The sequence below is a fragment of the Onychostruthus taczanowskii genome, unplaced genomic scaffold (assembly GCF_017590055.1).
Source record: "Onychostruthus taczanowskii isolate IOZ18803 unplaced genomic scaffold, ASM1759005v1 scaffold21, whole genome shotgun sequence".
NCBI lineage: Eukaryota > Metazoa > Chordata > Aves > Passeriformes > Passeridae > Onychostruthus > Onychostruthus taczanowskii.
Window position 1 is genome coordinate 1,533,022 of NW_024499351.1, and position 17,933 is coordinate 1,550,954.

General features: G+C 40.3%; 1 protein-coding gene across 4 annotated transcripts in view; it reads right to left on the reverse strand.

The window, feature by feature from the left end:
* Nucleotides 1-17,933, reverse strand: part of PELI1 (pellino E3 ubiquitin protein ligase 1) — a 43,843-nt gene that overhangs the window by 14,829 nt on the left and 11,081 nt on the right. Inside the window, exons 1-2 of one of the 4 annotated variants that reach the window (XM_041404308.1) lie at nt 4,511-4,646; nt 2,768-3,052 (exon numbers count right to left, since the gene is read on the reverse strand). The exons of 2 other annotated variants lie outside the window; for them this stretch is intronic. Coding sequence is in view for 1 of the 2 variants with exons in the window: in XM_041404306.1 (XP_041260240.1) it covers nt 16,190-16,244 (55 nt within the window). In the remaining variant the exon portion in view is untranslated. Of the gene's footprint in view, nt 1-2,767; nt 3,053-4,510; nt 4,647-16,189; nt 16,355-17,933 lie in introns of those variants that run through there. One more of the 4 variants, XM_041404306.1, reaches the window with a different exon arrangement.

Below are 17,933 nucleotides of genomic sequence, written 5' to 3' on the forward strand. Positions count from 1 at the left end.
CTGGAAAGTTATTCTCCTTTAACTGTTTTTCCTATAAATAGTTTTGGAAGCTTGTATTAAAATAGTTTTTACTGAAGTGATCACTGGGTAAAAAGAATATGTTTATCTACCAGTTTTAACACTTCTCCCAGTTTTCAGTTAAAAACAAGCTCACGTTTCCTTCCCACACACACCTGCAATTTTACCATCAGCAGGTTTTAGACTCCACTTTTGAGATTAGCCACATTCTGTGTACAGCTTGCATCCTTCACTACAGAAATGCACAGGAAAGTATAGTGATGCATCTGTTAGTGCAATTTAAATGCCTATCACTTTAGATCAATAGCCACACACTACCTTTGTTAGGAAGGAAAATTAAATTTCTTATTTCTAGAAAAGGGAGTTTTTCAGCAGCAAAATCCCCAAGAATAAGCCTTGGGAGTGTGGAGTATCAGTCCAGCCTTTTGCTTTAGTATGGCTTATTATTTCCTTAGTCTATACTGTACACCTTTTCTTTTGTAACTCACAATAAGCTTAGTCATCCACTATAGACACACAGGTGTTTTATGATATGAAAGCAAGACAAAAACAAGATATGAAAAACAAGACAACAAGGCCAAGCTCTGAAATGAGCAAGCAGCTGATCCTGCACAGGACAAAGCATAAACCAATAAACCAGAAACCAACAGCTATCTACTACTATGCCTTGAGAACATCTGTAAAATCTCAACAGAGGAGTTTTTCATTGTCACAAACAGAATGAAAGCATCTTTTTACCATGGACACCTGCCATTAGTGAGCTGGTCATCCTGGAAATAAGGCATGCAAGTCAGAGCACATATACACAAAAGCCCATTGTCTTTTGTGGACACTCTGAAAGAGGCATTAACTTGATAGACAAGAGAAAATCTACTGTTTTGCTCTAAGGCCACAGCTAATTTTGTCCAGTCTAAGAAACAGCAGTTTTGGTTGAATTGGTATCTAGCATTCTGCTTCAAGTTCTGTTCCAGCCTCAGAAGCAGGTCTGAGAAGCTCTCAGCAATTTCAGGATAGACAGGAACAGCACCTTGAGGACAAGCAACCTTGTTCAACGAACAAGGGAAGTGTTCTAGAATAGGACTTTTATTATAGGCACCTATATGAAAATCTGTACTTTATGATAGTACTCAAAAATAGCATTCTTTTTCAGAAGACTGAAAAAACCCATCTAAGCACAGGGATCTGATTTCAGTCAGACCTCTGCTAACTTCAGTTCCCTTATTCTGAACTGCCGTTGATGACATGAGAACGTGGTTGGGTGTATTAAACCTGGAAGATTTATGTAATCAATAATGATCTACTCCAACAGATTGACAAAAATCAATTCTGAAAATATTCCCTTGGAAAAAGAAATAGTGCAGAATTTTTTTCAGTTATGAAAAGTAACAGCTGATCCTCCCCTGAGGAAACCACGATAACCTCCTACGGGTTATAAATGATGTAATTCAGACTGCGTGTGGGAAGCCAAAAACATTTGTCTTTTAGCACAAGGTGTCTATTTTAAAGCTGTCACTGCAACATTATCTGTATCCTTAATTAGCTGAGAAAGTTCTTCACCAGTTAAGCTGCTCCATTTACAGGCAGCCTGAACCCCCTCGCCCCTTTCGGATACAGCGGTGACAACGCCGGAGCCTCGCACGGGGCTCGGACCCTCCGGCACGAGGGTCAAACACCACAGCTTGTCCTTGCTCCATCAGCTGAACTTCCTGCCAGAGTTACTCACACAAGCTGCTTCACAAAATTAATTTGCAGCTTTCTCCGTGAAGTTCTGGCTGCACCTGCACTTTGCCTGTGAGTACAAACTACACATAAAAAAAAAAATTTTGATTTTATTTCAATTTCACTCAGATTATCAAATTAAGTTTATAAATAACCTGTAACCCGTATGAAAAAGCCCTACAATAATACTACATGGAGACATGCTGGGAGAATATCAGGTGCTCACTAGTCACAGCACACCTATTGGTATCTTCAGAATGCCTTGCAAAAGCACAAACAGAAAAGAAAAAACTTCGTACAATACTAGTACAGAAGTATAGTTCTGCTGCAGAGAACTCTACTGTTAGAAACCTTTAACATTATTCTTCTCAACTGCTTCAGACTAATTACACAGCATTACCGTAAGAAAAAAAAAAAAAGGCAGTCCTAACTTTCACTTAGAGTCAGCCACAAGAGTAAAACTTCCTAAAAGTTTAGACCAAAGCAGAGGCATCTTATTCTTACACAAAGCAATAGAGCTCTTCAAGTCCAGGAAAATCTACTGTCTGATGCACCTGTACTGGAATATATGGCTGAGGAGCCTAGCCTTGCAAAAAACCACAATGAGTTCTTGTTCTACATGCCCGAACATTACAGCTCTGCTTTTTATGAGCCTCTGACTTCCTGATAAGGCAGTTCATGTACCAAAGTATCTGCTAAATAGCTGTTTGTATTACACTACAGCCTTGTCACATAGCATCTATATCATCTTACAAAAACAGGTGTTACAGTTACCTTTAAAGACTTTTTCTCAGTTTAGACAAATATTCAACAGCTCCATGAGAAATTGTCAAACAGCACTTACTATGCTGTGCACTTTGAATGTCTCTGCCTCTTTGAGGTGGAAGAGGAGCCTGCAGACACACTGCCTACTCTCAGATTTCCTTTCCACTGCATCACTGAAAACCACGGCCTGCCGCTGAGGATACTTTTAGAAGACCAAAACAATACCACAGTAAAAGGGAAAAGTGACGGCATGCAGAGCACTTACCAGGATATTTGTGTCCTCTCAGTATTCCTACACAGTGGAGAAGAAAAAACCCAATCCTCCGATCTTGTTAAAAATCAGCCGAAATCCACCAACTCCTTTAAAGCCCCAGCAACTGCCAGACTGAGTGCCTGCTCTGTGTGCTTTTACTTCAGCCGTGGGAAGCGCCTCCTGCCTCAAGGGGGGCCGGCTCTGCCTTGCGTAAGCTGGGTAAACACCGCAGCACCGCACAGCATTGGCTGGAGGCAGAACCAGCATCCTGCTCCTGCTCCATCAATTCATCCATCCCTGGCCCCAAAAAGGAAAAAAGGAAGCTGAGGGTGTGTTGAGAACAATACTGCAGCCCAATTGCCTGGCAGCTCTGCGAATGAGGTTCTCAGAGAAACACTGATTTATTTCCTTCTCTTACATAACTGTACCCATGCATGCTATACCTTTTCTTTCTTTTTTTTAAAACCATAATTTATTAGCCCAGCTAGCTTTCCTCACCTCCCACACAAAGAGTAATTTCTTAATACACTGAGAATTATAGCAGCAGAAACTCTTCAGGCATTTCTATCTCTCTTTTCACTAACACTGTAGGACTGGACACATGACACATCTGCAGATGCCCCCTGCGTGTGCTGGACTGTCATGGCCAATGATTCTAAAACAGCTCAATCCTGTAGGATGCACATTTAGAAAGCAAATCTGCATGTGCCAGACCAGGTTATGAGCTCATTTCTCATTCCACCAACACCAAAAATCACTGCATCAAGCCAGTGGGTGGGATAATTTAAATGTCTGAGCCATAAAGTGGTGATCAAGTTACCACAGCTTCCAAGTTACCTCGTGGAATTGATCATGCAAATGCTGTGAGGCTGCTGCAATCACGGTATGACACAGCAGCTTAACCTTTACATCAAGTTTTACATCACAGCTGTAGTGGGTGAGGAAGGGGTAGATGGTTACCCTGGCTCAAGCAATGTAGATAGAGCCTGACATTTCACATCTCCATGTTGTGCATGTGACTGTTGCTGCTCCTGTTTCTGCTGCTCCTTCCTAGGCTCACAACCTCAACCTTTTAAACACAATTTTGTGGACTGATCTGTCAATGTTTTAAAGTTGGTTTATCTGCTCTGTTATTCTTTTAACAGAACTCTTCCCCGGTTCACCTTACAGGACAGCCACCGGGCAACACTCAAACCTAAGAACTGTCAAAACAGCTTTTCTGTTCATAATGCCATAACACAACATAAGCTGCAGCTCCACACAAGTCAGCTTTACTGCTGAGAACAAGGTGAATGCATCTGTGTTTTCTCTCTTCTCAACCTGTACTCTACAGCAAACTTTCCCCTAAGTAATACAGTACAGCTGTCCTGTTACAGGATCTTGTCACCTACCCAGAAAATTTAGCTGCAGAACACCTTGCCATAGGTTATTCTGGATAACAGAACTATACATAGGCTCAAAGATACTTTTTTCCCTCCTATCATAGATCACTAAGCACAAAGATACCACCTTGCTCCACAGAAGTGGTTGAGCCACAGCTGCTGAACACTGGAAAGTGCCTGGAGAAACACTGATGTACAGGTGCTCCCTTGTTTCCACGCTTCTGGTTGTCAAAAAAACCACAGGACTGAACACTGCTCTGAAATGGTATGGTCATTATCACAGCTATCAGATTACTAAACTGGCAAGGGGCTAAGGGAAAACCAAAACCACACACAAATCTCCAACTATTCCAACCCAAAAAATTTTGCTTACCTCTTTTGGGTTTTTATTCTGTAATCCCATTACACCAGTGCAAATGAGGGGATAGGGACCTTCTGCATCCATCTCAAGAGAAACACCAGAGACTCATCAAGCCTGATCCTGAGATTTAGGTTCTAAGGGAATCCTCCTCCCTGCCAAAAATCAACAGCCTCATATCACTGGCACACAAACACAGCTTATTCACTGGTAATGCACAGATACTTAAAATGGCAATTTTTACTAGGGTGGAGGAGTCACACCACCCCACCTCCCTCATCACTTTCAAGTTTTGTCCCAGCCTATAAAAAGTTGGCAGCTTAAATGCTGTTTCAATCGAGGCAAAGAGTTGCTTTTGTGATTTTGCTTTAAAAGAAAAAAAAAAAAAAAAAAAAAGAAAACCACATCAGGACTGCATTAGTGCCACTTAACACACAGATATGCACCAAGAGTACAAAAGGTGTTCTGTATTCAGGTATTTAACCATAGTGATTAGTTACATTTGTATGACCACTTCTAGGCTGCATTACTTTTCTCACACACGTTGTAAAACTGGAGTTGTACTGTTTCAAAACATCCTGAAAACCAGAATTTGAAGACTAATTTGCTTCTAGAACTCCTTTATTGACATTCTTTAACATATGCAGCTGTTCAGTGTTCAGGTTAATAAATCTGTAGATTACATTATGCTGCAGTTACCTAAGAAGCAGCTGCAGGTGGATTTGCTTTCTACCACCCCAACAAGCTCCTGCAGATAACAATCCTTACTTGTCTTCATATTAGAGACCCTCTGGAGCAATCAGGCAACACCACACAATGGCCTTTTTATAGCTAATCCTGCCCCATCTTAATCCAGGTTTTTTGAGGGTTTATTTTGCCCCTAGGCACACTTCTATGTGGCTGCCTCTGAATCTCACCCAACAGAGCTTGAACCACTTTGTCTCACTGCCTGTGTTTACTCACAGCCATGCTCTACTCAGCTGTTCTTGTGTCAGCACTGCCCCTCACTTTTATAATGAGGAGGGTTTAATGATTTTCACAGAATCACAAGAACTACACCATGCCTTGAGGACTGGAATGAAATGCCTAGAGCATGCTGTCGCTAGGCAAGCGATCTGATTTCTCCTGGAGTACAGATACCATGCCAGACTAAAACAATGCAATCTGTAGCCCAAGATATCACTGCTAATTTCATGAAGTGATGCTGAACTGCAGGGGAGGTTCTTTCTTTGAAGTTGTTAAAGAAATAAAGAGCTCTATCGTCATGTTCTTCTATCTGACTCACAAACAGTTGCTGTACAGTTTGATACAATTACGTGATTTCACATGACATTCAACATGAGCTCTGATGAGGAATGCATTTCGAGCTGTTCCAGCTAAAAAGACAGCCTTACAGATAGGGGCAACAGGCAACACTTAAGAAGCCTGAATGGCAAACTCTTCCTGCTGGAGTTAACCTTATCAGTATATTACTACTATGTTTCCAGACTGACATTCTAAACAACCTCTTGATAATTTTATTCAATAAAATAGGCAAGGAGTGAACTAAAAACCCCACACAGCATAAGAGCTTGAAATTCCTGCACACAGGCTATATAAAAACAGACTGAAGGAAAGGAAGCACTGAGTAAAGGGAGCAAAACACCTGGTGGAAGACCAGGACGTGTAATGACCCCATGGGGGAGGTATATTTGTACACTCAGTGCTGAATGTTGAACATACACTATACACAACCTGAACTCAGTATCCCATGAAGTCAGGGGCTGAACTCTGATCAAAGCCAATGATATCCAAATAAGAAAAATATTTCACGTATTCTAAGGCATTAGCACTATGAGGGGGTTCCCAGAAGCCTAATCTCAGGTGCATGAGGGAAGAAGAAAGCAGGGAAGAGATTACTGACTTACCAGCCTCATTAATCTTTCATTGTGTTACGTCACACGTAATCTCTGTGCAAGGAGTTCCCATGTCACGCTGCTAATAAAAAGTCATACTACAGTGTTTTAAAGAGATTATAGAGGGGGGGACCAGCCTGAAGCCAAGAACATGCTATTTAGAGTATACAATAGAAATGCTAATCAAATAATCTGCAGGAAGAGGAGAAGGGAAGGAAATGACCTAATCCCCTGCACTACTATGTGGTGGCTTATGGCAAGAAGTAAGAAAGTTCTTACAAGGGCCAAGAAAACAAAGGTCCATTGTTATAGCTACAGCTTCCAGATAAGAACCCTTTTCTGCATCTCAAGTTTCTGTGACATGAAGGGTAGATGGTACTTTATGAACTCTTTTACACTGACCACGTCTGGAAGGGGTAGGAGAGGTTAATTAGAATTGCAGGACAGCTGGGTAAAAGATCTAAATAGAATCTTGAATTCTTAAGGCACAACAGATTCTCCTTCAAACAGATTTGTCAATTGTAAAATGTTGCTCATCCAGCCACGGTGATCCTTAAGTTACTGTGGAGCAATTTCTGACCGAAGTAGCTTAGTTACAGAGTGGCAACAAGTCATCACACTGCACAGAGGCATTTCACATCACAGAGTCACACTTTGCCATCAGACAAACCTAATGAGTATTTCTTATGAAGTCCTGTTCCACCCTTACATTTTTGTGAGCCTGTAACTCAACTACACCAGGGAAGTACTCCACAAGAGAAATGGGTCCCAATGAGCAATTCAACACAGCAACTGTTGCCCAAGTAAGACGTCTGGGAATTAAGCTGCTCTTAAAACAATACTGTGGTTTAACCAACCCCAGCCGGTCACCAAGTACCCTGCAGCTTGCTCACACCTTCCCTGGCTTGTGAGAAGGGCAGGAGAGTCAGGGGGAAAAAGGTAAAACACTCAGGTTGCAATAACAACAATTAAGTAACTGAAATAAACTAAAACAAAACATAGTAAGGAAAAGGGAGACACCATAAAAGGAGAAAGAAAGGAAACCCAAGAAAGTGATGCACAATTGCTCACCACTCCACTGATTGATGCCAGATCATCCATGAGCAGCAGCCAGCCCCTCCCAGCCAACTCCCCCAGTTTATAATCCTGGGCATGATGCCCACTATGGGAATCTCTTTGCCAGTTTGGGTCACCTGTGTTGGCCATGCTCCCTCCCAGCTTCTTGTGCAGCTCCTGGCTGGCAGAACACGGAACCCTGTAAAGTCCTTGATTCAGAGTAAGCACTGCTCAGCAAAACATCAGTGCATTAAAGCTATTCTCACCCTAAACACAACACAGCACTGTACCAGCTGCTACAATAATTAACTCAATTCCAGCTGAAACCAGGACAGATGGTTCTTCACCTGGCTTCAAGTACCACCTGAAGATGTGCCGAATTCCTAAAAATTCAAGACTGAAAGAATGACAGACAAAGCCTCATTCTGAAGAAAGAACATTTGTTTCCAAAAGGTCAAACTGATGCAAGTCATCTGCCAAGTCAGAGCCATACAGATGTAGCTGCACCAGGCTTCTTTCCAAGACAGTAAACTTTAATTTCCCAGGTACCTGGAAAAAGCTATTATAAGAGATTTCTCTTTAAGTTCTCTAGGATCATTTCTGGTTCAATTAATCTTGGCTATGCACAAGCACTTTCTTAAAGAGCTTTTTAGATGTTTTTCAGCAAACTTTCAGCATCAGAACAGATTCACTGAGCTTCAGGTATTATGGTTTCCTCTAAATAAAAAAAGGGAGTCCCAATTTACTTTTTAGATGTTGTTCAGCAAACTTTCAGCATCAGAACACAGATTCACTGAGCTTCAGGTATTATGGTTTCCTCTAAATAAAAAAAGGGAGTCCCAATTTGAATTAATTTCCAAGACACAATTTTTATACTTGCAAAGCCTTTAAGGTTATAGCAGAACTAGCTGAACCTGCATTACCTGAAATTTTTCATTCCCACAAAGCCAGATCATTTGAGCATGGACTTGTACAGAGAATTCTAAGACAGTTGCTAGAAGTAGTAACACCATCAGTTCTGAAAAGCACCTTTATCTCAGTGATGAAAAACCTTTCATGTTAGATTATTCATTCAGATTAGCAAAAAAATCAGGAAAAGTATTCAGTTACAGAAATTCAGCTATAACTAGCTGTCTCCCCACACTCACAAAATTATGTTAAAAGAGACAAAGTTTAAAAACTATTCAGTACAGTTTCTAATCAATGTCCACATCACACAAATGAATCTCTTACAAGAAGGCAAACATATTTACCCTCAAAGAGATCATGAAGCAAAAAGTCAAATCTATCCAACAGCCCTCTGCTTTATCCTAAATTCCTAACCACACTTACTAAACTCTTGACACTCCCCATTTTGACTGCAGTCCCTGTGTGATTCTGGTAAAAAAGGGCTGGATAACTTCAAAACAGCTCCCCTCGCTTCTGCACGACAGTGTTCCAAGTCCGTAGTTCATACCTGAATATTTTGCAAATCACTGCTATTAAATATAGCCATCTTACTACAGTCTTCCCCCTCACTTCAAACTTTAGACAGTCTTCACACAAGGTACAAAACTTGGTCCTTTCTAAACACATCACCCCTAGCATGTGCACATGAAAGCATATGACCTGCACTCCCCCGGAGAGCATCCGGAGAGCCGCCTCCTCTCTGCAGGCCAAGGGTCAGGTTTGCACAGTGGCCTGCTGCGAGAGGTCGGAGCTCGGTACAAACACAGGGGCTTCAGCACCTCTGCTTCCTGTACTTCTGACTGCCAAGGACATCTTTTTAGGAATACTTTAAATACTGTTTTATGAGCTCAGGTACAGAACAAATGTTACTTTAGGCAGTAACCCAAGAGAGCAAGAATTGATTACTTGTCACATGCAATAGGTTTCTAATAGAGGAATAATGAAATATGTCCTGATGCATTAAAAGCTGCCCCTTAAAAGCTAAGGTGAACCAACTCTTATGCTAATACAACTTGCATTTACACATAAACACAAAACTTTCTGCACACTTTAGTTCTCATGTGCATCACCTCTTACAGCCAGGAATTCAAACAGTACAGTTCCAGTACCTTCTGGTGTTGGACCCCCTGCCTGTTCACAGTTTGTTACTGCTCAGTGAAAAAAAACATCCCATGCCAGCTGATCAGATCTTTTTCTTTCCTTTCTAATCTCACAGGCAATGCATGATTTAGCATATACAGGCACAATACTTTACTTCCTACACTTCTAATCCAATTTGGGTAAGAGGTTTATTGCTTATAAAAATAAACAGGCAGTTGCACTTTACCTCTATGCAGGCACTAACATCTAACAAAAAAAAAGTCATTCCCAAATAGTAGCAGTTCAGTGCTAGAGATACCATCCCTATTGCATTTTACCTCTATGCAGGCACTAACACCTAACAAAAAAAAAGGTCATTCCCAAATAGTAGCAGTTCAGTGCTAGAGATACCATCCCTAAATTCTACTCCTTGGCTGAGACAGAAATACAGTTACTTCTTTAGAGGTACTGGGAGAACTTGACTCTTGTCACATGCAATGTTCAGTATTATTGTGCCAAATATATTCCCAGCAATAAAAGCCCAGGACAGAATACCTCAACCACGGAGACTGAGATGTATTATTTCTATAGGGACCCAAGGGACTTTGGTCTGACCATAAGGTCAGGTTTTAATTAAGAGCTAAGGAAATCATCATGTTTCACATTTGACTTACAGTTGCAGGTTTTCAAGGTTATCACTATTTTCAAATTTTCAATGTTCTATGTCCAAAGAAAAATGTTACTTTTACATAAGGGAAGGTATCTAGCTCAATATGGGAACTTTAAGTTAGTACAGCCTTCAATTACAACTGGAAGAAGAAATGTTCCCGAGAGTGTGGGTCATAAAAGATAAGCAAAGGCATTTTGGTACTAAGAGAGTGGTCTGCTTGTTTTCAAAAGAGCCAGTCATTTGGAATCTGTATTGCTTCTTGTCTACTCAGCATATGTCAGACAAAGTTTAGCAGATGAAGAAAAAAGTAATTGTAGATTGGTCGAGAACAGGCGTAGTGACAGGCACCGTGGCAGAACATTTTTCCAGCAACTGCCAAAGTGATGCACCCATTGTGAGGCAGTGTTAAAAAGTTCAGCTGCAGTTTCATGGACTGCCCCAGCATTCTCAGTGATGCTACATCACATAGCAAACTCCAATGCAATTATATTAGCAAGGCAGCACTTTGACTCTGTAATTCTACCAGCAAAGAAAGTGTTCCCGAAGACAAAAAATGTTCTTCCTTGATCCAAGAGAATTCTACAACAGAATTCTGTGTGAATATAAACCTTCAAAATTTGGCCTAGAAATTAAGACTCTTAAAGCTGAGGTTTGAGAACACAAGTTCAGCATATTTCTCACCAGCTAATGACAGTTTATTTACTTGACTTAAAATGTTCAAGCAAAACAGCTCAACAATTCCTTCTGGAAAAAAAACCCAAAAAACAAAAATTCCCCCAAAACACTAAAAAAGCCCCATGCTTAAAGCTCTATCTTGGCCAGGACTCTGGCTCTCTCTACTTACCAGCTCATATTTCAAAGCTACCTGGAGAAGCCTCCAAAGCAAAAAAAAAAAAAAGGTTGAACAGTTAAAGATGGTGCTAGATTTGAACTTACACAAGCATGAAATAAAATCTACATTTCTTTCTCATTCAGGCATTTTTCTGACATGCAGAAATATCTTCACACTTGCAAACTCACTTCTAGTAATGACCTCTGGTTTGCACTTTGTACCTGCATGCCTTGAGAAGCAGGCTTTGTGCAAAGAATTACTTGTTTTCTCTCAAAGAAGAATTTTTCCATTCAGGAAATAGGAAACACTGTTGGGCAAATACACTGAAAAGAGCATAGCCACAAAAAGCAGCAGCTTTGACAGCACCACAACCAAGTGACTTTTGAACAGTACCAGACGATTCATAACACAGCAGTACTTTAAAGAGTTTGGAAATAAATTTCACATGATTTACAGCACCACTTATTTATTAACCACACTGACTGGTTAATATAGGACAGATTTATTCCTTTCTGAACCTTGGGAAAGAGATTAAGAGAAGCCTTCACTTTAACACTGCCTGTATGTTAGGAAACCTTAGGCCCTGTTTTCCCAGCACAGGAGAGTTAACAGTAAGAGTCTAGTCTGGAGGAGCCATTTCACTTGCCCCTTTTCAGTCAGCCATTCAGTGCAGACCGATTCATTCCACAAAATCTGGCTCTTCAGAAGTGATCTTCGCAAGCTTTTCGGGGTAGATTGGCCTGTCTGGACTGATATTGTTTGTGAACATTGTTTCAATTGCTAATAGCAACTCACAGCTCAGCGGTGCCTCGTTCACACCTATTCATAGAGGTTTGTAGAAATTCAATTTGCTGCTTGTCAGCTGTTACTCTTGTGCTTAGTGACGCCTCCTGCCATCCCTTTGTAGGGCGGAAGGCTCAGAGGTAATGAAATGTCATGGACTACCTTAACACAAGTTAAGAAAACACCACCCAGATTCGTCAGAGATGTCTGATACATTCAAGCTTCTGGACCAATGTCAATTCAAAGTAAAACAAAACAACCAAAAAACCCCTCAAACATTTAAGGAATATAATCTATGGAATTAACTACTCAACAAATACTAAAAAATCTAAAGAACTTCAAATATGGCAAAGTCACTGGAGCCAATTCAACACCAGACACCCAGCACGACTTTATGACATCTATGGAATTAACTACTCAACAGAAATACTAAAAAAATCTAAAGAACTTCAAATACGGCAAAGTCACTGGAGCCAATTCAACACCAGACACCCAGCACGACTTTATGAAGTGTCAGGTGAGTTTTGATGAAAACTACAAGTTAGTCAGGCTGATCATCAGAGCTACCTTCAGCACTTACTGTGAGTTGCCTCAATGCAACTTAGTGGCAAAACAAATTTTCAAACATGCTCAGTCTCACTCCAACACCACCAACCCCAGGTCCAGAACAGATATTCTCTAAACACAAAGGAAAGAAACACTTTCTCTGGATTAGCAGCCGCTGTTGTACGACAACTTTTTAGCACACTGAAGTCATTCTGCACTTTTAGCATTTCACTGATGGAAGCATGTGGATTAAATGTCCCCAAAATAAACCCTGAACCATACAAATAACTAGAGCACTGTCAGAAGCTTGCTCTGCTCCATTTTATAATAGTTTTCCTTGCGTGCTAACATGACTGCTAGGACACAAAGATGCAAGGTCAGCCGCTCTGACAAGTTATCAACACTGTACAATGTTACAAAACCAACATGAGGAGTATACCAGCTGCAGTAATTTTATTAGTTTCTGAGGTAAAGCGTTTTTATTTAGTAATCACTTCCAAGCTGAGGCTTTTTTTCCTTGTAAGAAGGGAGGCACTTAATTTAAATTGCATAAAAATTTTTTAAAACACAACAACAATAAAAATAGGTAAGAACAAAAAACATATTTTCTATAAAAGTCTTCACTTCAAAACCAATTTGTGGCCTAAGCTTAAAATCTAACAGTTATGGCAGCTCTCTCATATCAGATACAAGATATACTTTTTTCATTTACTCAAAAGACTGATGTAAATATTATGGGCAAAATGCAGACGTGTACCTGTTGACACAAAGTTTCAGCCCTGAAACTTGCCCAACAAGAACCGTGAGTTAGAGCTTGGTGCCCCTGGAGCAAAGCACCACTTCTGGGAACAACTGCACATTCCCCATTTTGTGACAGAGACCTGAATTTTCCTCCTTCTGCTATTAAAGCTTACAACTGAGCATCCTCACGTTTGCTGTACTAGGATTTGCCAAAGCCCAGCTGCAGGACTGACTGTATGTTCCACTTGCTCTAGGTCCTTCTTTTTAAAAAGAGGACTGAGCCTAACACGAGGGGGTGCAAGTTTAGGATTTCTTTTCATAGCTTGTCCTGTGTCTTCCAGTCATCCTCCCTCATTCAGCAATATGAAAATCCTCACACATTACTTACAAATTATTTTAATAATACTATTAATACGTTTAAATAAATGTCTTTGTTTTCCAAAGACATAGCACTGTGCTTATTCCTTAACTTTTAATACAGAAGTCTACCTAAACCATAAAAATTGTATAAGAAAAAGAAAGGCTGCAATTCTTACCCCCAAAACAATACCACTACGAGCAGCAAGATAGAAGGTCCAGAACATAAAAGCTAAGCAGAGATAACAGAAGGCCTAACACAAAGGAGCATTGAAATACTACAGTCAAAACTCCCAGAGAAGTTGCAGCCAACTGAAATCAAAGATCATAAGAAAAGCTTTCTTGTTAATTGAAAGCAACATGAAATCTCTGCTCGACCACAAATGCACAGAGTAATCTAAACCAGCTCCAGCATACAGAAGACCAAATCCTTTGACAGAAATTCAGCCTTTCAGGTAACTGCCTGCAAACTCAACATGCTCCAAACATGATTTTTGCTGTCACAAATGAAGATTCTCTAATTAAATTTTTTAAAGTAAAAATACTTGCAGCCTGTAAATTTAGCCCAGATTAGAATTTTGCAATAAGATACTCTTCCTTAAGTGCCTTTTTAAAGCGTGCCAAAACCATTAGTTAAAAGGATAATCTAAATAAAGCCATTGTTAAAAAAATAAAACCACATCATGCCATGGCTGGAACAGGCAAGGTACTGGTGAGCAAGGAAGGATTATTGCCTGTCATAGTAACAAAGCAGCAGATTTAGCTCTCTGTTTTCATTACTATATTAAACCTTCCCAATGTTTCACAAAAATAAAACTGAGATTTGTAGCTCATTTGATTAGCAGATGATCAATTGTACTGACTGACTTTGTTTCTAAGCACACTGTTCCCAAAAAAAAAAAAAAAAAAAAAAAAAAGGCATGCTAAGTAAGGAAAATTAAGAAATTGAAGAGGTCGCTTCACCAAACCTGATACTTGAGTCCAATCATGCAGCTAAGTAAGGATTCAGCTGCACTGAAGGCACCTGAATTCAGCAGCATAAGCAAGATCACTATCAGCTTACCTATGCAAGACTGTACTAGAGCAAATCTTGGCTGGACATGTAATTTAATTCACCACTCTGATTCTGGATAAGCCCCAGACCTTTAAAATAATTACACTGCCATCAGAGACAATGTTCACTGTCAGGTACAGTATTTGTGTACTGCTTCTCTGAAGAGATGAAGCACTTAAATGCCAGGTACCCTCCAGCTTCAACACTCTTTCACAGCTCTTCCTAGAGTTTTTCCGAGTGTTTTTGGCCTATGTACAAGTACTTGAACACAGCAAGTCCTCTCTGACCACCATGTTTCATTAGATAGAAACTTCTTCCTAATGCATTTTCCAACAAGACTCTCAAGTTTATAAAACAAAGCTGTAACAGCTACATTACTTTTAAAGGTCTAGACCATACTGCACTACCTCTTGAGCTTCCCCTTGAAACATACTGGCAGAGTTAAGGAATTTTGGACTGAGAATTCACTCATGATAGAAACTTGACAGAAAATCAAGAGGCACAGTTAAATACAGGGCTGATCAGAAACTAAAATAAATATGCAGCATGAATTCAAGTCAGCAAACTCATGTTGAATAATGAAGTGGTATTTCCCATACCTCAAATGTTTCAGGCTGTTAACCACCAATACTGACTGCTCATAACTAGTTTCAGGACTTTGGCAGTTGAAACAGAAATAGCAGCCACTGAAGTACTGATAGCTTTGATCATGAAAAATATTATTATGATTAGCATCTCATGCCTATTTGCGCCAATCCCCCGAGATGTAAAATAAAACTATAAACACTTTCAAAGTTATATGCCAAAAGTCCTCTCACTATTAATCACAGCCTTTGTACTCTCAATTTCACTAACATTAACTCCACTTGAAAACTGGTCTAAGCAAGGTGAAGCTGATGTTCTCACAACACATTACTACTTTGGTTCAAGCAATACTGAGAGAAGGCAGCAGCTGCTGTCCTCAAACCAGAGGGCCAAGGAAAAAGAATAAGCCACAGATACAAAGCTACAGAAAGCAATGCAAGAATTTTAAGTCTACCACATCAGAAGGATATACAGTCAGTCTAATAACAAAACTTAAGGCACTGCTCCCTGAACCTCTAAGGAAACTCCCACAATTAATTTGTTTCTCTTGAGTTAGTGAGAAAACTCAGCTCATGGAAAAACTCTGATCAGCAGGTCTGAAGTAAAGACAGGCCAAGGACTGCATAGCTCAGATCTGGGGAGGGGGAGCTATGTGTGTGCACAGTCCAGAGTGAGATGGAGAAGGCATCACTCTCATCAGGCACTAAATATTGTATCAGAGCCTCCGGAAATAACCTTAGGTGGAAATCCAACATTAGGGCATAAGAAAGTAAATTTGGCACAGTTTAGAAGGCATGTCACTAACATAATTACCTGCCTTTTATAAAAGCTATGGTTGCTCTAGAGAGATATTATCCAATGAACTACTTAAAGCACTCTTTTCCACTTCTTTTAAAAAAATATAGTGATTAGAGAACAAATACCTTTACAGATAGTTACAGCAAGACAATAGAAGTAGTTTGTATTGTTCTGCGCTTGTACTTTTAGCAGCTTACCTCAATCAAAATCTCCCAGAGGTAAATAAAAGCTATTTGAAAGAAATTCTAGAAGCAGCTACCAAATTCTCTAGATAAAAAATTTGAAAAGAAGTTCATGTGCAAGTAAAAAAGTTTGTTCTTGTAGAACAACTGTGCAGATGCAAACTCACCGTGTGCAAGCCCCTCGAGATTGTACCCGCGCTTCCACTTGGATTTACGGTACATAATGAAAAGCCTCACGCGCAGAGGGAAAGGGACCTGATGATGATGGTGGCTGTCAGCAATGAGCTGAGCTCAGTTAGCTGCTAGTGCAGACAGGACAACGATTTTCAACACTGCGAGAGAAAGCCAGAGTGAGACCACATGGTTAAGCCCCATCCACATCAGCAACTGAGAACTGTCAGCTGGCAGAGGCACAGGTAGGAGATCGACCTGCCACTCACAGCCACTGTAAAGAATGGTTTCCTAGAGGCTGGCTCAGTGTCTCCTGGAATAAACCTGTCTTTGAACACAGCATACACCCTTCTCTCCAGTCAGCACTCCTAGAGCAAAGCAACTCAAATGCTCAGTTCTTCAACGTTGATGGAATTCAGTTGCCAGTTGGTGCGCTCACAATTTACTGAAATTTAAGAATGTTATGGAATTATATTGGATAAGTCATAGTTTTACATTTACAGAAGACTGCCAGTTGCAGGTAAGCATTAGACAAGTGCTGTCAGCAGACACCCTGGCTGTGTGTTATTCAAAACCACGCAAAATAAAGGGATGAAAGGGCTGGCTTTAACTTCAAACTACTTAGAGTAAGGGGAGTTGGACCAGATAAACTCCAGAGTTCCCTTCCAAATTCTTCTCTTCATTGACAAACCTGGCCACTAGCACAGAGGCATGAGCTTTGCATGCAAAGACAGAAGCCTTGCATCACAGAGCTGTTATTTATCACCTATCTCCATGACTGCAGGAATGCCTGGACTCAGTTGCTAACATATAGCAGGAGCACATTCTGCAGTTAAACAATTTTAAGGTGGCATAAAGCACTGCTGCCTGCAAAAGCAGCAGGCCTGCCTGTGGCCCGGCAGCTACATGGCACAAGGTTCTGCACAACCATGATTTCCACAAACCCACCCTCCAAACTACTTCTCAACTGGATTTATTCAGGGAGGACTGCACCTGAACAGATGACAGGAACCAAGTGTTGGGACCACCTTCCATATGACTGTGTTCATTTCCATAAAAATAGTAAAATTGTGTATTTTTAAATGCATGGACTAATTAATAGTGAGGTAACAGGAAATGAGAATTTATTTCTGAGCAGTACTTAAGAGCTATGTTAAATCTTTAAAAACAAGGAAAATTTACTCCCTTTTATAACTAGAGCTAACTTTGTTTTCTGTATACTCCTATTCAACTTTTGTTCTTTTAAGTAGCAGAAGCTCTATTCATCAGTAAAAGACTGCTTAGTACAGCAATAATCTTATTAGCATGCATATGGAGTTAAAACTAAGCTTATATGAAGGATGTTGTAAAATTAAGCTTGAAAACAAGTACAGTAAGAGCAACAAATGAAAAAAATTAAGATTCTGCCTCAGTTACAAAAACACACTTGGAACAACCTATAGTTCTGTCTTCACCAAGGCTTAGTCATTTCCTGTACTCTTTTTCACAGGGCAGTATTTTGTCTGCTCACATTAATGCAAGGTACCTCCATAATCAGTTGCTACAATACAACCTGGGATACACCAACATTAACACAGGTTATGGTCCAGTTGGAAAACTCTTCCACCAGCAATTCTTCTGAATTGGTCCTTGGTTGCATGATGAGAAAGCATCTTCTGACACTGCCTGGCAAAGATAACCTGCAGAAACTGAACAGCTCCCAACAGAGACTCCAGTACATGGAGTGGAATGAGAAGACAG